The sequence below is a fragment of the Magallana gigas genome, chromosome 10 (assembly GCF_963853765.1).
Source record: "Magallana gigas chromosome 10, xbMagGiga1.1, whole genome shotgun sequence".
Taxonomy (NCBI): domain Eukaryota; kingdom Metazoa; phylum Mollusca; class Bivalvia; order Ostreida; family Ostreidae; genus Magallana; species Magallana gigas.
In genome coordinates this window covers 35,062,990-35,086,736 of record NC_088862.1, presented here as the reverse complement: position 1 = coordinate 35,086,736, position 23,747 = coordinate 35,062,990, and the positions used below count along the sequence as shown (strand labels likewise).

Sequence of the window (23,747 nt, the reverse complement as noted above, 5' to 3'; positions counted from 1 at the left end):
AAAAACATGCTTCAAACATCATCCTAATGGATTGCTCTCTTAAAAATGAGTTTATTGCACTTTATAAATTTTTGAAACAAAATATTAGAAAATGCAAAACGTTCCCTCTAACCTGTATGTTTATACGTAAACTCGTTAAAGGATTCTTCTATTAACAGCGAGGCTGACAACATGCAGTTCCAATTCTTCAATACAGTAATTGCGTGTATTCTTGCTTCGCTTCAACTCTCACACAACCAACAGTCTAGATGTACAACCTACACCATGCATAAAAAGTTTATTGGGTCACTTCACGATGATCGAGCAAAGCCTCTCTGGGAAATAGAGAAAGAATCTGTTGGTTTGGCCATGCATGTTTGTTTCGCTTATTGTGAAAGAGACCAGCGATGCGTGGGGATCGAGATTTGCACGATACGACCAGACTTTTTTTTTTTTTTTTTTTTTATAATTTATTTGCAAGAACAAACAAAGTATACAATAACTTCAAGCACAGAATTCTAATAAGCTATCTACAAGACAGCACATTGTCTTAAATAAGATACTATGATTATTATTTTTGTCATCTAATTAAATATTGCTTATGAAAAAAATACTTTAAAGAGTATTTAGAGTTGTATAGATTCCACAGATAATGTTTCAGTGTATTACACATATATATACAATTAGCATAGATTCATAAAGCAAGTAAAAAAAAATGGTGTACAAATAAGGCTAAATTAGCAATGTATAGAGATTTAAATAAATGTACAAGTAGTATCTTGCCTAACCTGGTAGACAATATTATCAATCACATAGTCTCTGGGTGTAGAGATATATAGGCAGACTCTATGTATCCATGGTATATAACAGTTTACTATATTACACTGTAGTTGTCTATATAATTATGATATAAAAATCATGGACAAAAAGAGTTTGCTGTCCTAATAAGGAGGTTCTACCTTGTTTTACAGTCCATATCCTCCCTTTTATGACAGCTCTACTGGAAGACAGGTCTCTTCTCAGTAGTTTTAGGATAATAGAATATTTTACACTATGATAATAAGACATATCACATCATCTTTGACAGATTTTCAAAAAACTTGCACTCAGCATTTGCATTTAAAAAACGTAAAACTGAGGCATAAAAACAAGTGGATTTTTTAACATGATTATATATGATACATTCAGTTTCATTCATAGAATCCAATCTACAAAGCATTTTTTGTTCATAAATTCTATAAGCTACATAAGTGATAAGTAAATTTAGAGATTTAGTTTTATCGCTTTTTTCATAGAAGAAACCAACAACGATATGTTTCCATTGTATTTTGAATGACAATAAACTACTAACAGTATTCCATATGTTTTTAACATTGTTACATTCAAAAAGCAAATGTTTTATATTTTCTATTTGTTTACAGTGTACACATTAATTTGATATATCTTTTTTCCATTTACTCACATATACATTATTACATAATATATTATTTAAAAGCTTGTAACTGAATTCAGCTACATGTTTATCTTTTATATCTTTAATCTTGCATTCATAAATATTTTTCCAACTCTTCTCATCGTATATTTCAAATTCTTTACGCAGTATTAATTGAGAAGATGGCTTACAAAACTTTTTTTCAATGAGATTTTTATAGAAAAAATTACTAGATTTACCAGTCAAGTTGTAATATCCCAGAGGGAAGTTGAAACTCATTACGCTTTGTATGTTGATAAAGTTTACATTGCTGAATGAGTAAAGTCTTCGAATTGATTTAGTTATTTGAAAAAGAATTTTGTATTCACATAACCAGTTAGATTTATTAATAATATTTGCATAATGTTCTAATCGTCTGAAGTTACCCTCGTCGTCAAACAAGTCTTTAATGTATAGTATTCCTGATTTAATCCAGTTTTCGAAGAAAACAGAGTTTCCCTTATATACTAAGTTACAATTATTCCATATTGGTTGTTGTAAAATATCATCAGGTGATCTTTTTTCAAAGTGCAGTTCACGTTTACATTCATTAAAACAACAAAATATTTCTTTGTAGAATAGGGGTAATTTTATGCTATCCAAGGTCTCTGTTTTAGTAGTGGAGCACTTTAAAAGAAAGTGTATATCGATATTAAGTTTTTTACACTGGTTACTAAGAATATCAAATAGAATGCCTTTTGAGTTAAGTAATCTTGGAATCCACGCTGCTTTTAATGATTTTAACTTGCAATCTATGTCTACTATAGATAATCCACCTTTTGCTATGTCTCCAATTAAAGTATTTCGTTTAATTATTTCCGTTTTTTCCCAAATGAAGTTAAAAATCAATCTCTGTATTCTTTTAATAAAATTGCTATCAGGAAGACAAAGTATTGACGAAGTATATACAAGTTTTGAAATAGCTAGAGTCCGAATAATACATGCTTTTCCAAAGAGTGTTAATTTTCTTCGTTTCCAGGATTCAAATAGTTTTTCCATGTCATGATTAATTCTCATCCAATTTTTATTATAGCATTCTTCCTTATCATGGCCTACATAAATACCTAAACATTTAATTGCTTTATTTGTTACTTTGATTCCATGTAGCTCTTCAAATTCGTTTTTCATATCTCCTAATAATATGCATTCAGTTTTATTAGTATTAATTTTTGACCCAGCACATTCACAGAATGCTTTAATAATATCTAAAGTATTCTTCATTGAGATTTCGTCGTTCAAAGCCACTGTTAAATCATCTGCATGTTGTATACTTTTAATTTCGTAGTTATTTATTTTAATGCCATTTATGTTTTGATGATTTTTAATTTTAGTCGCCAATATTTCTGCAACAAAAAGAAATAAGAGAGCTGATAAAGGACATCCTTGTCTTATTCCTCTTGTCATTGAACATGATTTTGAAAGCCAGCCGTTGTTTTTCATTTTAAAAATAGGATTTGTATACAAAATGTTTGCCCATGTAATAAAACTTTTTCCGATATTAAACTTTTTTAAAGTTTTAAAAAGAAAATTCCATTCAACCGAATCAAATGCTTTTTCAAAATCTAAAAATAGCAGAATTCCCCCCACGTTTTCTGATTCGCAAAATTCAAATATATCTAATATAAGCCGGGCATTTTCTCCAATGTATCTTCTTTTTATATATGCAGTTTGGTTATCATTGATTATGTCTTTTAGGATCTTCTGTAGTCTTTTTGCAAAAACAAAAGCTATGATTTTGTAATCAGTATTTGTTAGACTAATTGGACGATAATTTTTTAAAGAATTCTTTTCTCCTTTCTTAAACACTAACGATATTACTGATTGCCGCTGTGTGTATGTCATCATTTTATTTTCATATATATCTTTAAGAGCATCGTAGAAATAAGGGCCAATTACATTCCAAAAACATTGATAGAATTCACTTGGCAATCCATCAAGTCCAGGCGATTTATCGTGTTTCATACTATTGACAGCTTCCGTACATTCCTCGAACGTCGGAAATTTATCTAGCAAAAGTTTATTATCCTCACTTATTACTGGTACATTGATTTCAGATAAGTAATCATCAATTATTTTATTATCAATGTTTTTACTTGCGTATAAGCTCTGGTAAAATTTAAACATTTCCCCCATAATTGAATTGGTATTATGAATTTTTTCATTGTTTGAAGTCAAAAGTTCCGTTATTACGTTTGATGATTGATGTTGCTTTTCTAAATTTAGAAAATATGATGTGTTTTTTTCGCCATTTTCTACCCATTTTGCTTTAGATCTAATATGTGCACCTTTTGATTGTTTATCATAAATAGAATCTAATTCTGCTTCTAACTGTTTAAGCTTTTTATAATCGAATTCCTCAGTTTTACTAGTTTCTATATTTTCAATTTCTTTCTCAATTTCCTTTTTCCGTTTCTTAATTGATCTCTGTTGATATTTCGAAAAATTAATAGAAAATTCTTTTATCTTACGTTTAATACATTCCCATTTGTCGACTGGGTTCAAGGAGTTATCTAAATTATCAATGATTTTATGAATCTCCTTTTTATATTTATCGTTTTCTATATTTGACACATTTAACTTCCAGTAGCCTGGGCCTCTTTTTTCACATGATAAGTTCAGGTGAAATTTTAAAAACCTATACGACCAGACTTGGCACGATGCAGGGGATGTTGTGAATGGTACGTGGTTGACAAAGATGGAGGACTCCCCAGAACCGCTATTGGTGGCTGCAAATATTTTGAACTGGTTTGAATATTTGATTATTTTTTTTTTTAATTTCTCTGCATAGAATATGTAAAGTATGTTTTGTTTCTTTTTATAATAGAAATCTGATTACAAAATATAAATTTAAACCTTATTTTCCATTGAAAAACAAACCTTCAGTAAAATGTAACGATACAATCCTCAACGATTGCTATTATTGGAATACCCTTATTATGTGCAGTTTGTTTTGCAAATATTGTTAAGGAAATGAACTCAATGTCTACCCAAGTTACACAAGTATAACCTTGGTTGGGGCAATATACGCTTTATAATCTGCGAAGCGTATTTGCACATTAGTATTTAATTGTCATACAATTTGTGGGTATAGTTGTAAACGTATTTTGGACTTCACACAGTCCGAAAAAGAATGGAAAATCTTTAATTATTTAGTCAAAGGAATTAGTATCATCATCTGACCTTTAGGTTTTTTCTTCTTATAAACTATGAACTACTTGGTTAAGAAAATAAAAACTGAAGAACTTACTCGATTCTCGAGCAAACGTGGGCCAATAGGATGTTAAGTAATCTAGTGCCATCTTGAATTGTAAGGTGAAAGGCAAAAGAGAGTAGGCGTGATATACATGTAAAGACGGGGTTTTCCTATAAACTGTGCGTCAACTTGACATCATGTTATACTATGCTCTGCGGTGACAAAACATGTTGTTTTTTAATTCGGGTATCGAAAATACATTTTCATCAAATGTGAAACTTCACATATCAATAAAATAGGTGTTGATGCCTACAATAATCTGTTAGATATGACATTTATGAAAAGTATTTGTCATAATTAAAAGGTCACATCGTCTTTTTGATTGACCCTCGTATATCATTATGATTTGTTTTAAAACGTTAATAAACAACTCAATTATTAATGCAACATGAATTATGAAGAGTGGGAAAAATTGTAGAAGGAAACTGAAAAACATTTAACCCTGCATATATAATAATTTGCTACCATCTATAAGTTGAAATGCATTGGAGAGGATTTAAGATGCAAGATAATCATAACGATCTATAATACTTTTAAAAAGATTAAAACAATCTAGTCAAGTTTTGTTAAAGGCTATATTTAACATCCTACCAGATTGTAAAACATATATAAAAACAATTCTTTACTTCATAGATCCACTTTAATTGTAAAATCTATTTATATAATGTATAAAGACACCCACATATATTTTATTGCTGTACATTAGTTTTAGTTATATCAGAGCAAATATACCCAGTACTTAAATCATGTACGTTACAAACTGCTAATGTTATTGTTACTGATATTTGATTATAAACCTGTTGCTTATATTTAGAGCAAGAATAGCGTGGAATCAAGAGGGACCAGATGTAAGTATGAAATAAGAAATTAAATTTACCGTCAATGCGATATTTTAGAGAATTAAATACTTTAATTGCCGATTTTTAAAAATACAATATACAGTAGCTAAGATATTTGTTACTTCTTCTCAATAACTCGATTATTGGTCATTACAACAGAAACAAACAATTATATGTAAATATCGGAGCACTTTCATTGTATCGAAATGTATTTAAAATGCACGGAATCTATGACATTTTTCACCTTATTGTTAATGTTTTTTCCTTGAAAAGAAAAGGTGGGAACAATATACTTAGTAAAAAAAATGAGGATATTCTAACAGAAAATGCACAATACTTAATAAAACAATATCCTGATACAATATTTCTTTTGATCTTGATTACTAGTGTCTACAAATTCAAACTTGTCAGCAGTAGCTAGCTCAACATACATTGAGCGTGGGATATTGGAAGTAGAATATCCAGCCTCCAATGTTCTAGATGGAATTTACGGCAACGACTGCAAACGTGTTAATGTATATAGTTCTGTCATTGAAAAAAATCCATGGTTAGAAGTAGCATGGTCCGGAACAATAACAATTTGGAGAATAATAATCTACAATCGTTATGAATGCTGTGGTAAGTAATATTAAAAATGTCTTCATAAAAGAATGATAATTCAATTTTAAGTATTTCTAAAAAAAAAAATCTAAATCAATGAAATATTAAGATTAGCATATAATAGAAACAAGCTCAAATGATTTTGATCATGCTTAATTTAAAAAGACAAAACATTGTCATATTAGGTTATCAGATGAACTATGCATCTTTTTTCACTACAAAATCAGTATAATTTTATACATGATCTTACACACGGTAAAATTTATTTACTATATACAGGGAAATATTCGTCCCCTTTTTTTCACCCCTTTTGCCCTCGATATCAGCGGGCGAATTTAAGACTGTGCGAATTCCAATGTTCCAAATTATTTCTTTAGTACACATGCAAATCTTTCCAAAGAACTAGGTACGGTATATGCCAAAAATGGCCCTATCTCTAAATCGACCGATATTTTACTAAAAGGTAGACATTAATATGTAACTTCATGAAATAGAACAGTTTTGATAATTTCTTCATAATTTTTGTGTGTGCCAATGCTCAAATAGTGTGTCATTTTAGTCACGTTATAATGACGTCGCATTTACCATCGTAACGTTATACACGTAAGCAATGGAATTCATATGAATCACCCCTCATAAAAGTAACTTTAAATAAGACGTTAATCTGTATAATGATCATTATCATATACATATAATTATCAACATATCTATTCACAGTAAATACAAAGTCCAATATCTCGTGTTCTTCTGGAAAGCTCAAATTATAGTGCTCCATATATAAATCAATGTTATCACATCTGCCTTTACAATTACGTTACATCATTCTCTTTTGAAAGGGTTGATATCTTTTTTAAAAGATATAAATTGTAAATTATTATAGTCTTTAACAATTAATCACAATCTGATTAATTTCCGTATTTCAATTTGCATCCAAACTAGTTTCGTTAGGATTTAGGCTCGCAGTGTAGTTTCAAAATACGAAATCGGGATTATCTTGAAAAGGTAACAACTTGTTTTTGTTATCGGGTGCTTTCGTCTTCGCATCAGCCAGCATCAACGATGAGTTTTGTTTGAGATATGCATGCCTGAAATCGTTGAGTATAAATGCATTTATGCCATAATATTTACATTAACCAGTGTCTTTGTCTATGATAACACTACGTATCGATTTTGTACTATATAACCCATAATACAAATGACGCCAAATTGAGGCGCCGGCGGGGTTTGCTTATTTATATTTAAAGATTTAATCGTACGATGGCCTAAAATTATATAAATATAAGTAAAAAGGAATCATTCCTGGATTATTATGAGGTGATAATTTCGGTCGGGGCGTGATCAAATCTTTCATAAAGCCCTTCGTACTTTATTGGATTTGATCACGCCCCGACCAAAATTATCACCTCATAATACTCAAAGAATGATTCCTTATTCCTTATAACAATCCGCTTGTTTTTTTTCATCTTGCACTTTCCGATCATACTCATAATTTTTGTGTCCCCTGCAAATATAAAGCGTCGCCGTAATCGATTTACTTACACGGTTTTTTTGTTGTTTTTTTTTTTGTTATTTCCGAAAGACAAACAAAGTTGCGATCAGTAGTTACCGTTGATATTTTCATATAATTTAAATTAACACTTTAAAAAAAAAAACACTTAGAAACAAAGGGTTTTGGTAAAAAATTGAAAAATACATTTGCATGCAGATTTACATGTACCTAATATTTCGGGATTATTATTATATAACAAAATCTCAAAAGTCAGTAGCTGGATACTGTTTATTGTACCTTCATATTAAATACTGAAATCTGATTGGTTTAGACGCAGTTGACAATCCGTTCTATTACACTCAGCGTTAGCAACACACTTGGCAACGGGTAACACAACGAATTTTTACATGCGCGTAAATTATGTGCATACAGTTCGCTGTAGAATTTACGTCATTTTTATATAAAAGTAGAAAAATTTTCTCTAAAATTAAGACATTCAGTATAATAAAAAAAAGTGCCTGTTTGGGAGGGTAACAGTTGACATTGACACCCCTCGAACACCATTGTCAATCTCCGCTTTGTGTTGACAATGGTTTGTTTTCTCGGGTGTCAATTCCAACTGTTACCCTCCGAAACAGGCACTTTTTATGTAATGTTCCTAATGAAACTCGAGGAACTAATTTCCGCGTAAAATCACAAGAAGCACATATAGCGGGTAAAAACCTCGCTTTTATTTTTCGGACAGATGTCAACTAATTGAAACTATGATAAAAGTTTGGCGTTTGTGATTTTATATTCTCGCGATTTGATTCAAAACAGTTGAGTCGCGGAATGAAGTACTCGCGTAAAATAACGAATATACAGTATGTGACACAAAATGTAAGGGAAAACGGTACAACACATACTCTTGATTTATAAAAGTAGTATATTCAGTTTATTTATTCAATGGATTAACTGTATGGAACTTTAATAGCATTACCTTTTTGATAACATTTACCGTTATCAAAACTAAACACATGATCACAGACAGTTGTTCTTTCTTCAAGAGAATGATATAAAGTTTCGTATATTTAGAATGAGTTTAAATAATTTTTTTCTTTATTACTTACATGTGATGTACAATTTTTACCGCGCGCCGTATAATATTTTAGGTTTCATTTGTTCCTAAGAAACAAACAAACGTTTCCAATAGTTTTTGATAAATGATAGTCATTTTACTCTTAAATGTGCAATACATTGATATGAAATATTTTTAAATCTTTATAATTAACCATAAATAATGCACTCGTTTAATCCAACAGTTTCGATCCACGTGTTTCACCCGTCAATCAAATCAGTCTGCGAGCTGCACCTTGTGCTCTTCCATTTTCGTTCAATTGTTTTTTATTTCAAGAAAAAATGCCTTTAACAATAACGTATTTTGCAGTATTTGTGATGTTTGATATCATGATTTAAGTGCCTCTGTGAAGATTAATTCTTACATATACTACGTTGTTTAAACTCTCTCTCTCTCTCTCTCTCTCTCTCTCTCTCTCTCTCTCTCTCTCTCTCTCTCTCTCTCTCTCTCTCTCTCTCTCTCTCTCTCATGTTTGTGCAAACAATACAGAAGTAATAAAGTCTTGTTTGCATGGATTTTATTCATTTTAAATACTAATGATAAGTATAGCGCTTTCAACGCATGAATATACGTTTGTAGACTATCATCGGCTTTATCGGTACTAATATTATTTGTACATATTAAAACATAAAGTAAATGAACCTGTGCTTGCAAAATAATATATTCACTGATGCAGAAAAATAGTAAAACTAACAAAATGAAAAATGTATACATGTACATTTGACTAAACGCACGACATGATCGCGGCAAGGTGTGAATGTCAGACCGTAGGCCTATACTAATAGAACCTCTATATCGTTATCTGACATCAATTACATGTACTTGTCAGCTGAATTAATTTAAGCATTGAATATGTGTCATGTAAACTTATTTTAAAGATTTTATTGTATATCACGGTCTACATCAGCAACCTTTAGTTTGATGAAGTCGGGAGTCCTCTAACAATGTCGAGCAATAAAATCGCTAAGCCTAACGTTAATTTCTTTCACTTACGACCCGCCTTACTCAAAGAATGTGACGTCATGTAAACAAACTTGTTCTGTACATGCGTTTGAAATGCTTCAAATGAAATTTACTGATATTTTCTGAGTGAATGGATCATTCACCGAACATTTCTATAAAAATATGGGACTTATTATAGAAGTAATGATGTTTTCTTGTGTTGTGTAAACAAATATGAATATTATGCGGTGGAAAAAAGTGCTACTGTGTTACCGAAGGCGTTTTGAGTGTGAAGTATGGCGAATATATATCTTGTTTTTAATCATTTGCCAAGTCGAAGAATCGTTTCAAGAAGCTCAAAGTATGTAGTGTGAATGAGGAAAAAACTATACAAAACCTACAAGTACGTGGAAAACAAAAGGAAACATGACTCAACAGTATACGGTAGGCCAAAATACGGTAGTTCTAAAGTGAAAACAAAAATGATCACGTCCTATATTCATTATCATGATAACAATTTATCAGAACTTATTATAGATATCATTTTTTTGTAATAAAAGTTACTGAAGATAAATTCATCTTATCTTGTCTGATTTTCGTCATCGATAATTGATTATACGGCGAATATAACCGCATCTGCTTGACTGAATCCACCACTAAAACTCGTCACAAAACGGGAACTTTAACTATCAGCGCAGGCCTTGAGCAAAATGTAATCATGTTTAAATCTTTTCTCTTTTTAATTATATTTTAATAAATCATGTTTCGTTTTGCTCGAGGACTGCGCTATATATACATTTTCAAATTTTATAGTAAAAATTGCCTTGAATATGTTAATTTCCGGTAAACATCGTGCATTTAGCGGATGCTAGTGTTGCTTAGCAACGCTTTGCACGATTATTTTTACGGATTTATCGCTTACACTTGACATCTTATTCGTAATTATGCATTTATTTACTTTTCATAAACAGCTTGAAAAATTTTGGAATTTTAGGCATTTATACCATTACAACCGTACCTAGTTCTTTAAGACGGGGCGAAACCGTTTGCAAGTGTAGAAGAGTGAAAATAACACGGGGCGAAAATAACCCAGTATAAAGTATAGCAAAAATAAAATCACCAAATAAATAAATATACCCCAGAACCGGCCTTTAAGAACTCATTAGGTCGAATTATTGATTACAACTAAATGTTGTCAGCGGTGTTGATTTGTGCTTTGGTCCAAACACTGTTTCATTTTCGGTTTGCCTGAGTAACTGCATAGGAGAGTTGATTAAAATCAACTCCCAAAAATCGCTTAGTGAATACTTATATATTCGACTTGATCAACTGTTAAGGCCACGATTGTTATGTCTTTTGATACATTTTACATCTATACAATCTAGTGCGATCTAGTTTTGACACTGGGAAATTTTGTCTAATATTCTATTGAAAAGAACTACCTACAAACCCTGCAGGATAACAAAGATGTAATAAACGCACAATTTCTTACAATTTTTAAGAAATATTTTTGTAATGACATAATAATTTCCTATTATTATTCGACAGCATGATCTTAATTAACAACTAATTAAATTTGATGACACCATTAAAATCGATTCATACATATGTACAAACATATACTTATAACTTCATCTATCTATCATATCATTTTGACAGGTTCCCGTTTGGTAAATTTAAACGTCACATACAAAAACAACGGGGTTACCGGCATTTGTGGCTTTTATCCGGGTCTCTTGTCACGTGACGGTGATATCCTTCTGTTTTACTGTCCACCAGAAGCTCATGCTACTTCAGTAAAGCTCCAAATCCATTCTAAACCAGGACAAATCAATGAACTGAATTTGTGTGAAGTTGAAATTTACAAGAAAAGTTAAATTCAATTCTTGTGCAAATCTTGGTTAATTAAATATATAGTTCAATAATTCTTTTTTGTTTTTACTTTTAGTATATCAGAGACAGTGGACACTTTCAGAATTAATTGAAAGAGAAATTCCACCCAAAATATCGCTTTATTTTGTCATATTCACTTCATTTCCTCAGTTACATGTACATATGTCAATAAGCAAGACTTTTTGTAGTCCTATGTTGTTTTTTTTTCATTGATGACAAAAATTGAAGGTTTGAATATTTCAAAAAGATGTAACTATAAGTAGAAAAAAAATTCTTATTCTAGTACAAGTGAAACATAAATACTAACTTATTCTACTATTGCAGTACTTGATGGGAAATTTTAAAAATAAAAAAAAAATCCTTATTTTTTTCATTTTTTTAAAGACTTTTATCATTTCTATTATTAACCCAGGAGATTTCTTAATATTGATTTTTTAGAATGTAATAACACTTTTCGTTTGGTATGATAGAAAAATTAATTGCTTCTTGTTTTTAAATAAATACATTTTTAGAATATTTGATTTAATTTAGGAAGGAGTCTTTTCTTGTTTTCGACTTGTCAAACGTAAATTTGATGAACTGTTCATTTAATCGAAATGAAAGGAAATTAAAAATGTATATTTTTATTTCTTCTTTAATATCTTCCAACTTGGTATAGAAACAGTACTCAATGTTTAGAATCTACCAAGGAATATTTTTGGGTGGAATATTGGCGTAGGAAAATACCACGTTTTTCAATCCAGAATTGATGTAGATTAATCAGTTAGTTTGGTATGTTTAAAACAATAACATTAATGTTGGATTTTTAAACTAATGGGAACTAAGGGTATGATACTTGGGTTTAAGAATTTGTTTTTTAAATAAGATTTAGAGAATATAAAACTATGTGACATACATGTACATCACTTCTAGTGGGTAATGTATAAATGTATGCTATGTATCACTTGAAGGATATACCCCAATGTCACTTGATAACAATGACAGGCGTTTAAGGGATAAACAGTATTATATGTACGTTTGATCTGACGAAGTTTTACCCATGTTATTTTAAATTACGTGTTTTTAATTCAATCAATTCTAAATAGTACGCAGCGCGTGCTGACGATATATTTTCATAGATTCAACAAAATTTCTTTTAATTTTGTTTTTTTACAAATGTTAGATAAAAATTGCATAATACAGACCAAAGTTCTGAGCCAGAAATATTACTACAAAGAAAAAAAGTACACGTAGATAATTGGTCCACTTTCCCATTTTCAGAAATTGGTGGTGACATTTATATTTGTTCCGTTATCATATAAAGCAATCATAAAAAGTCAAACCCCTTCTCACGACGCGCATCCTCAATTTGTTCGAGGAAGAACCCAATTGACATTTATATTATGTAAAATATCGAAATCAGCAATGAGTTATTTTAGCTAAATGGATAATTTTCAACAATTTACATTTAACTTGATTTCGAGAATATATAAAAGGAAATGAAGTTCGAACTTTGAATGACGGCAAAAATGGAACTCATAAGGTCCTGTTTTTATTTTGGCTTATTTGTCTGCTTTGGGGCGCAAGGTTTTTCATTTGATGATCACCTTAGGATAAGGACGGTTCAGAGAAATGAAGGTATGTAATCAAAATAGAGGGATTTCAATGAAAGGTCAGTTCATCAAGATATGATATTTCTTAAAACATGTTTATTGATTATAAAATATCTTGTACCCTTCGGTGTTCAGAAAATGCACGTATATGATTAACCATTACATCTTTTGCTTATAATGCATGGTATTTATGGCACCATAGAATGCAAACAAAACATTTTCTTTTAAATCAAAGAACCTGCTTTGTTAACGACAATTTCTTTCGTATTTTTTACAAAATACTAGTAAAATGTTAAGTTTCAATTAATTTTTGCTCGAAACTCTTTAATAAAGGCATCAAATAATCCTGTTTTGCCAATACATTCAATAATCATCTTTTTAATCGTTTCACTCAATAGGTCAAGACAACTGTCCGACGTATGAGCGGATGGGAGCTTGTATGGACGGAAAGGTAGGCGATCCACCTTTCAACAAGACATCAGATGGAACATACGTATTCGCCGAAAATCTGTTTTCTCGTGTGTGCAGGTAAACAAAGCAATCTTTTTCTCTGAAAACTATGGTGACGTCGTTTCAACAGACTCATGTTCCAAGTTAATATTACTACATTAACTTCTTTAATTTGTTTGTGAATTCCATCGATGCCTTAAATTCACAAAATAAAAGCTAAACTGCTGGGACATATCACTAACATAATACTCATTAATCTTTGCTCACAATTCACACATAGTCAAAGTTCATCGTTCGTAACATTTAACATATTTACAAATGTAAATAATACTGTTTTATGTTTATAGTGTTTATTTGCTTCTGACAAAAATTGATGCTATATGATACAGTGACAAATTGATGGTATATGATTTAGTAAAAAAATGATTTTATATAGTTCAGTGACAAATTGATGGTATATAATTCAGTGAAAATTTGATAAAAAGTTTAAATACTAAATGAATAATAGATGAGTTGATACTAGATTATTCAGAGAAAAGTTGATACAAAAATATCAATCTCAAGGTTTTTAAGCTAGGAAACCTCAAAATAATTATAACTACATTAAGTTAGTTATGTTGATCAAAGCCGTAGCAGCAAACAAAAAAAATTTTTGGACGATAAGAATATGTTGTCAAGGTTATAAGTGTAGAAATTCAATGTAAGTTATACTATCTCTTTTCTCTTTAATATTGGCTGGTCAGAGAGTTAGGAATTTATAAATCATGATAATTATTTTTTTTTTAATTTTTAGTTTATTTACTGAATTAAGTAAATGCTACAAAAGCTTTGGACTCCCGGACTGCGATACACCTCTGCCAACCTATGTCAAGAAGTCACGTGATCTAGCAAATTTGATTTGTCGTAATAAAGACAGTAAGCTTGCATTTTATTAATAAACATGTGAAAACGTTAAATGGCAATATAGAACTTCTAATATATAGATCTAATCTAAAGAAAACCTTTAAAGTGGCATGGTCATAATTTGAGCTGAAACTTTTCATATTGTATTTCATTTTTTTATTACTCAGTGAAAAAAATTGTCACAATAAATAGTAGATTGATCATATATAACTTGATATATCTTATAACAATATGTAGGGTTACCAACACTTTTGTATGTAAACGTTTATATATTTTCTATTCGACTTGTTCGGGACCTGCATCGGGTACCCACACCACCAACTGTTATTATGTATCGTTGTACATAAAAGGTTAATCTTTTTTTTAAATAATAATTTTGCCAATTATTTCCCAGGGACTTGTACTTGTTTATCCTAATTTTCACAAGAATATGTTACTTAAAAATGAAAAAAAGATATGGGTGGTCTCAATAATTTCCTCGTTCTTAAATTATTTTTAATTACTCAGCACAATGCTTAATTGTCTGTGTTTCTTTTTTTAATATTCAAACAAGCGTTGATTTATAACCAAGAACGTAGATCCAGTTGTTTGTTTAGTCCTTGCCGAGTTTAGTTAATATTGATTAAACTTGTTCTACGTCCAGCATAAAAACACAAACTTACATCTCATTTTAACGGTATGTGCCATTTTTCCTCCTTTATATTTAACACATTTTACATTTTAAATAGTGTAACGGCTTTTGCATCAAAATCATATAGCTGTCATGGAACACACACATATTGGTATAGTTGATAAACGAAGCAAATGTTGACAAACTTTATTTTTTTACTCATCAGAGTGGACTTCGCTGTTAGGATGTATCAATAAGAGGACTTTTCAATCCGCAGTTACAACCTGGGCAAACTCAGACAACCAACAAGGGAACGCTGAAAATATATGTTCGTACGTTCAGATTACATATAGTTTAACTATTTTAAAGGAGTTCTGATGGTAAATAATAACTGTTTAGAAAAGAGAATTTTAAAGACAAAAATTATACATGTATATACGAAAACCAGTATCATTTTACAGTGTTTTTGTCATTTATATCTATGTTTGCTGGCTTCTTAACAAAGTAACAAAAATGGTCATTAAAAACTAACTTTATTAACTTCTCAATCATTCTTTAACATCGCATGCATTTTCGCTAGCCTTATTTTCTATTCGTTTTCTCATCGCATTATGCCGTGTTTAATAACAGGAGGCCAACTTGCCACATCGCTCACCTGAACAACAGTGCCTTGTAACATTCTATTTTGTAGCATATATGCTATTTCTATTGACAATTAAGAATCTACGCTGTTTGAGGATCCTTGCAGAGTACTCGCACAAACTGTAGCAAAGACGTTTTCAATAGATATTTCTATGTTAAACTTTGTCCCCGTCGCGGGACCCCAGTATTAGTCCGATAGTTACAGCTTTATTAATTTAGAATCTTCATTATTTAATGATGCTTGCATAGTTACATTATGTATCTCACAATGCTAAACAATGTAGTTCTTCAGAAGATTTTTAAACAGTTTTTATGTTAAACTTTGAACCCTTCTGGATCCCTAGTATCAAATCGAGGGTCACGGCTTAAATAATTCAAAATCTGCGCTATCTGAGGATGCTTAAATAGTAATCTGACAAATTGAAGCTATGTGATTCTCAAAGATTTTAAAATAGTTTCCATATATTTTTTTATAACTTCTACGTTAAATTCTGAACCCATCTTGGGTCTTTAGTATTAGTCCAGGGATCGCTATTTTTTATTTTCAGTTGAAATGTCAAGCTACATAATAAAATGCATCAATTGCTTTTCTGTAAATCATCTTTACAGGGCTAACCTTCTTGTTTTACCAAATAAGCCCAGTGAAACATTTTTACTCTTTAAATCATTGCATATGAAATTCGTGCGAGCATATGAAGATAGCGAGATTTGTTTTAAAAAGTACACAATTTGCGACAGCGTTTTTCTTTCTCTCCTTTGTTTTGGAAAAGAAAATCAAATATATCAATTTGGGAATATTTGTTTTATTATTTCAAGCGATGGAACTTAGAAGATGCATTTGATTCTTTATATTACATATGTAGTGAAAGCGCAATCAATAACTGATAATTTTTTTTGTTTATCAAGGACTGCAAATGAAAAACTAAATGAATTCCTGCAATCTACACGTACAGCTTGTGGAGAGGAAGACTATACAACGATAAAGACGGCGCTAAGCAGAGATGCCTTTATCTTCGTTAGTACATTCGGGATCCCGCGTTACCCCGAGCAATGTGACTTTCAAGTTGAGGAGACGCCTTCGTCTGCTCTGTAAAGATACCAAAGCTGATCAATGATGAAACTAAATTCATGAACGACAACCGACTGAATTGAATCTTAAATAAATATCACATCAATTAATTGGTTCTGGTTTTTTTTTTTATTTAGAAAAAATATTGTTGTTGTCTGTATTTTTTCCCCATTGTATTTGAGCTTTTTAACGAGAGAGTGTAAGTGAGACCGATTTGATCTTGGCCTTTTTCTGACGATTCACAAGTACAGTTTGTACATTGAATTCATCTAAACCCAGGAGTATCGACTATAAACAACATTTCAAGCCAATATTGGAACACATTTCATATGAGTTGATTTTTAGTATGTCCTTTATTCACTATATTTACATGTTCAAGCATTCTGGTTTCAGATAACATTTATGCAGAATAATCACCACTAAGTATATCTTTCACTCGGAATTCCAATACGATGTGTTAGCTTTTGGTACTGATCTTTTTTCCCCTCAAATTGAATTACAAAATTCTCTACATTTTAAACTGTAAAATCTTGCAATGTTTTTATTGTACACAGATAAAAGATGCACTTGATTGTCAAACCACATTTTTAATTACATTAATGATAAATAGACAATGTTTTAATCACATAACTTTTAAATATAAAAATACGACACTGTTATGAGTCATTTGTAGAACAAAAAATATGGAATCATTGCAAACTTCCCCTCGATTTTCACTTTATGTTCTGAATTATTTTAGATTTCCATGCATGTTCTTTAGGCGTTCACTGTTTTGGCAGCGCGGTTTAGGTACAGACCCTGAAACGTACTACTACACCAAAAAAGCTTGCGACTTTCGTGCGAGAAACGTTTCGTGTAAACGGTTTTATGTTTCGTGTAAACCGTTTAGCGTTTCGTGTGAATCGTGAAGCGTTTCGTGTAAACCGTTTAGCGTTTCGGGAAAAGCGTGTAAATCGTTTCGAGCAAAGCGTGCGAGAACCGTGTGAAACGTTCATCAGATTTCATTCGGAACTCTCTGAGAATTTAATTGTTTCAAAATGGCGCCCGTGTTTTACATTACTTTAAACTATTTGTGATTGGTAAAACTGTTTAGTAGGTATTCTTATGAAAAAAAAAATCTAAAAGAAATCATATCATACTTATCGTTTTTGCAAAATTGAATTAATTTTCAACAAACAAAAGAAAGGTACCTGTATTAAAGGAAGAATAGTTACAGAGAACATGTACATGTACAACATTTTTATACGATGTTTCATTACTCGTACAATATGAAAATAGCCATACATAAAAAATATTAAATACAGTTAGCAAAACATAACTTTATTTATCTACATCGATAGCTCTTACTGAGACTATTTGGCTGTGTACAACCAGCACACATAACCTCAGCCATCGGGTAAGACCTGCACCTGGCTGAACTTGTCAATCTAACACTGTGTATTTGTTTTCATTGGATGGTCACGCGTCTCCTTTTTTTCAATAGCCAATAGAAATTTAATGACTTCAAGGTAGTCGGAATCAGAATTTGATGAAGCATACAATTTAAATGATAGGAACATTAACAATTATTTGAACAAAATTAAACGTAAATATAAAAAAAAAATACTGTTCATTTCTATCAAATGCGGGAAGTCATTTCTTTGGAATCCCGATTAAGAATATGTCTACAAGTAATTATTTTAATTATTTAAACACTGTTAACGGAAAACAGCAAGTCTTAGAAGTAATCAACACACAGTGATTTGCCTACTTTGTACACATGCAATTTATTATTATGGAAATCTATATGCATGGCACTTAATTCCAATAGATTATGATAGATACACTGTCCGCCGTTATACGGGGCGCCGGTTATGTATACGAAAATTGAGTCAAAAATTTAATTTATTTTTATGTTTTGTTCTTTCCAATACGATGTTGAATTATTTTTAGAAAAAAAACCCGAAATAGTTATGACAATTTTTTGTTGTTGGTTAAACCGATTGATTTTTTTCTGGGGTTTTACAGGTATGTACGAAACATATTTATTTACGCGAATGCTCGGACGTTTAAGACAAAAATCAATCAATTGAATAACATTTTTTTTTCTAACGTATCTGACTAATTTAGTTTTAAATAAATTTCAAAATTACCAATGCAAATAATTACAGGTTTATATACTGTTTGTATTTTTACATCGTATTTTCTGAAACCAATAAAAATACTAACGTGAGAAGAAAAAAACTAATCCCGCCGAATACTGTAATAACCGATTTCAGTTTGTAATCAAACGGTTTTTTTCTTTGTTATTGATTACTGAGTTACGGTAACTTTTTTCTGGTTTTTTTTATTATTTACGGCATTGATAAGAATCATGGATATCTCTTTTGTGGCTTTCTTTTGTCATAAATATACCTGTATTTAGTAACATTTTTGTTAATTCAGTGAATTTCTTTTAATTAATCAATTTAATACCTGTGTGCATATATGTTTCTATTATCAGTATTTCTATTATTTCGTGTTTTCTTATAATTAATTCTAACTAACAGAGTCAAGGGGAAAATCTGAGAGGACCAGAAGGAAACGAAAATCAATCTGGATAAAAGTGTGTCCAAAGCGTGTGAAAAGCGAGCAAATCGTTTCGTGCGAGAATCGTTTGGTGTAAACCGTTCAGCGTTTCGTGTAAACCGTTCAGCGTTTCTTGTGAACCGTTTAGCGAGCGTGTAGCGAGCGTTTTGTGTAGTAGTACGTTTTAAGGTCTGTAAAACCTTTGCAGTTTTGTTCTCTAGTATTCTGACATATTCTGAGGCGTATTGTCATTTGCAAGCTCCACACAACAGGGAGTGTCATGTGCAATTAATTCCAAGTTTTGACAGTAGTAAAGTTTTGCACAGTACATGCTGAAATTCTGGTCAGCTCTCGGCCGCTAACCTGGCAGTGTGATCCAGGGTAGAACTTTTACAGTTACACCCAGTGACGGGGCATTCAGAGTGCTCAGCAAACCACCCAAACTGGTGAGAGGCGTGGCCTCCGTGTCTACATGATTGGCACCAGGTGAACCAATCGTCAATGGCTGTCATCTTTGCTGAATATGCTAATGAGAAGAATGCAAAAATTAAGATATTTTTGCTCAATATGTTAATGAGAAGAATACAAAAATTAAAACACATTTGCTTAATATATGAAAATGAGAAAAATACAAAAATAAACATACTTTTGCTGAATATGCTAATGAGAAGAATATCAAAATTGAAACACATTTTTTTTTAAAATCAAAATCAGGTCTGTACATAAAAAGTAGATAGTCAAAATTGCAGTTCATCATCAATGTTTTTATAACTTAATGTTGGTCAGACACAGGGAAGGGGAGGGGCTTCCTACATCCTGGGCAGCACGAAATCTGGAAACAACAAGAGTATGCTCCCTTGATCATATGAGCTTAATTTACATGTAAAGAGTGTTGTGGTCCTCTTTTATCAACTTGTTTGTCAGTAGCTTGCTTCGTCTTAGAAACTGTTCATACGAATAGCATGACCGTGCGTATCAAATCAACTGAGAGACAAAAACACCATATGTAGGTGATGAAAGTATATTTCTACATAAGCAAGGAAAGATTACTATAGAAAAATTGAAGTCATCACGTTTATCATAAAGTTTTGTTGTAAGGTTACCATCAATGTCTATGTCCAGTAAAATATCCAAATTTAAACAGATGACGCAGACTCTGTGGTATCTTTTATATCAAGTTCACTGGGATATATATCGGGTGACGTCAGTATGGAAATAACAACTGTTTATTGATAATACGTCGTCGATAAACCTGAATGTTGAGTTGAAGGCCACAGCGAGTGATTTATTTTTTTTCATGTACAAGTTTTTGAATAAATTCTAATTGTAATACAGTTTGTGGTTGTAGTAGTATTTTGAACATCAATCAGTGTGAAAAAGAATAGAAAATCTTTAATTATTTAGTCAAAAGAATTAGTATCGTCATCTGGGATTTAGGTTTTTTCTTATCATAAACTATAAACTACATGGTTAAAACTATTAAAAACTGAAGAACTTACTCGATTTTTGAGCAAATGGGAGCCAATTAGATGTTAATGTGGAATATCCCTCTGATAAGAGAGATAACTTCTGTAGAAAATAATCTCACTTTGTTTCTGTTAACTCACAATTATTAAGGCATGTAGCATTAAGGAAAGCAGTGCTGGGCCCCAATTTATGTTGGAAGGCGACATTTATTTAATATTCAATTTAAAAAAAGGGAAATTTTAACCAAACAAACTTAACCCAAACTTTTGGCAAGTGTAAAAAAGTAAAGAAAATTTCACAAAAAAATGTAAGAAGCGAATTATATTCATCAAAATTTAATGAGGCAGTGTCTACATGTATACCCCTTCCCCTCCCCCAATGGATTAATTTTTTTTAGAAATAATACTAATTTTATGTACTAGTTCAGTACATGAACAGTACGTGTTTGATGTTTTAGGCCAGAGAATTTTGGATGAAATTTTGCTCTCTCTCTCTCTCTCTCTCTCTCTCTCTCTCTCTCTCTCTCTCTCTCTCTCTCCATTTATAGCTCGTTCACAAAGGTGAATGAATAATAATTGATAAAAACGTGACCAAGACAATTGCAAACTCTAGACTTAATTATCATTGTTTGAAACATAACATTTCAAATGTTTAATATTGAACATGGGTTTTCTTATCTGAGAGAGCAGATATGGGACAACAAAATTAAAGAAATAATAATATTATATTATATTCAAGACAATATATCTCTATATTGAGATCATACCAATTACTGGAAGATCATTCATTTGATCCCCTTTTAGTGTTATAACAAAATGCTCTCACGACTGGTTTACATTTTTAGCATTTCTAAAACATATGGATCCATTGACATGAACTATTATCTTATCCAAATTTAAAAACAGAAAACACTTCTGATTAATTAGAAACTGTGGCAATTTATCAAGTACTGTATGTGAAATATGTATGTAAAACCTTTAATAGTCTATGATAAAGAAAGATAACTCTTGCTAATTGAAGCAATTTGTGTTACAAACCTATGCAACAAAATGCTATTCTGAACTAAAAAGTACCGCTTCATTATGTTTTCTAATATGAATTGGCAATGTATATAACTATATATTATTTTCATTTGCATTTAATTTTTTTTTTATTTTACGCTGCGATGGTAAAATTTTGCTTTTTCTATTCACTATGTCTAGTTTTCTTCATAACACGATTAGACACATTATCAATTTTTGAAAAATCTAGCAGTGTTTCATCACTTCAACTTTGTTTCATCTGAATCTATTGATATTGACTTTCATGAAAATCAATATGAATTTTTTTTAAAAGATATGGTAAAATTAATAGCAGAGGGATTTACACCTTAATTAGTCTAGCACATCATAAAAAAAACAGATTCAAATGATTTTGGTCATGCTTAAAATTAAAAAGAAAAAACATTGTCTTATTACGTTATCAGGTGAACTATGCATCTTTTTTCACTATAAGCTCAGTATATATACATGATTTTACACAAGGTAAAATTTGATTACTGTATACAGGGAAATATTCGCCCCCTGGTTATCAGAGGGCGAATTTAAGACTGGGCGAATTCCAATAATCCAAATTATTTCTTTAGTACACAAGCAAATCTTGTCTAATTTAACACGGGTCGAAACCGTTTGCAAGTGTAGAAGAGTGAAAATAACACGGGGCGAAAATAACCCAGTATACAGTATGGCAAAAATAAAAATCAAGGTACTGAAGTACTGACGGAAGTTGATTTTATCGATTATTATTTATTTTAAAATCAACGACATGTAATTTTGCATGCATGGCAAGTAAATTCCTATACGTATTTGTAATTACGTATATTTTTTTATGATATGAATTCGCCTACAGGAAATTCGTGAAAATCCAATATCATTTATGTTGTGTAATATTCAAAGAATTAGTCCATCAAACTGCGTATCAGTAATCGAAATAGTTATGAAAATTGTAAGAATCCAAGCAAAATTCAACTCTAGTCTCGTTCAACCAGACTCTCAGCTGTATCCGTTAATCTCCATACTCTCTGCTTGTCGGAGATTTACGGAGACATCCGAGTGTCTGGTTGAACGAGACTATATTGAACTCTGGCGTAGGAATACATTAAATGTACGACTTCAAAAAATATCTAAATTGTTCGTACCATTTAAAATCTGCCTATGTACAATGTATCTATAAATTAGTGTCCTTGAAAAACAATGCTTAAGAACTCATTACATGGAATTATTGATTACAACTAAATGTTATCAGCGGTGTTGATTTGTGCTTAGGTCAAAACTCTGTTTCACTTTCGGTTTGCCTGAGTAACTGCATAGGAGAGTTGATTAAAATCAACTCCCAAAAATAGCTTAGTGAATACTTGTATATTCGACTTGATCAACTGTTAAGACCAATGTTATGTCTTTTGATATATCTCACATCATTCTATACAATCTAGTGCGATCTAGTTTTGACACTGGGAAATTTTGTCTAATATTATATTGAAAAAGAACTATCTACAAACCCTGCAGGATAACAAAGATGTAATAAACGCACAATTTCTTACAATTTAAAAAAAATATTTTTGTAATGACATAATAATTTCCTATCATTAGTCAGCAGCACGATTGATCTTAATTTACAAATAATTAAATTTATTGACACCATTCAAATAGATTCATACATATGTACAAACATATACTTATAACTTCATCTATAACACTGTGCCGGATAATTATGCCAGTGCGAAGGTGGCATTTTCGCACCCGCTTAAGATGCAGTTTCGGAAAAATCCATTTATATTTCCTATAGGAGAATGGTAATTCCTGTAGGAAATTTATTCAGACATGTGGTTTTCCTATAGGATATTAAG

General features: G+C 31.0%; 2 protein-coding genes and 1 long non-coding RNA gene across 3 annotated transcripts; 2 read left to right on the top strand and 1 right to left on the bottom strand.

The window, feature by feature from the left end:
* Nucleotides 1–1,403: 1,403 nt before the first annotated feature.
* LOC136272304 (uncharacterized) lies at nt 1,404–2,449 on the bottom strand. Its single transcript, XM_066073714.1, has one exon. It carries the CDS (start codon nt 2,447–2,449, stop codon nt 1,409–1,411), a length of 1,041 nt encoding a protein of 346 aa, XP_065929786.1. The 3' UTR covers nt 1,404–1,408.
* A 1,644-nt stretch (nt 2,450–4,093) lies between these two features.
* LOC136272426 (uncharacterized) lies at nt 4,094–6,194 on the top strand. The gene is made up of 3 exons (XR_010710426.1): nt 4,094–4,195; nt 5,518–5,551; nt 5,930–6,194. It is a non-coding gene; the product is annotated as an uncharacterized lncRNA (long non-coding RNA).
* Nucleotides 6,195–13,043: 6,849 nt separating this feature from the next.
* LOC136272454 (uncharacterized) lies at nt 13,044–16,959 on the top strand. The gene is made up of 5 exons (XM_066074043.1): nt 13,044–13,200; nt 13,574–13,703; nt 14,419–14,540; nt 15,365–15,470; nt 16,687–16,959. Exons 1-5 carry the CDS (start codon nt 13,080–13,082, stop codon nt 16,871–16,873), a joined length of 666 nt encoding a protein of 221 aa, XP_065930115.1. The 5' UTR covers nt 13,044–13,079; the 3' UTR covers nt 16,874–16,959.
* Nucleotides 16,960–23,747: the final 6,788 nt, after the last annotated feature.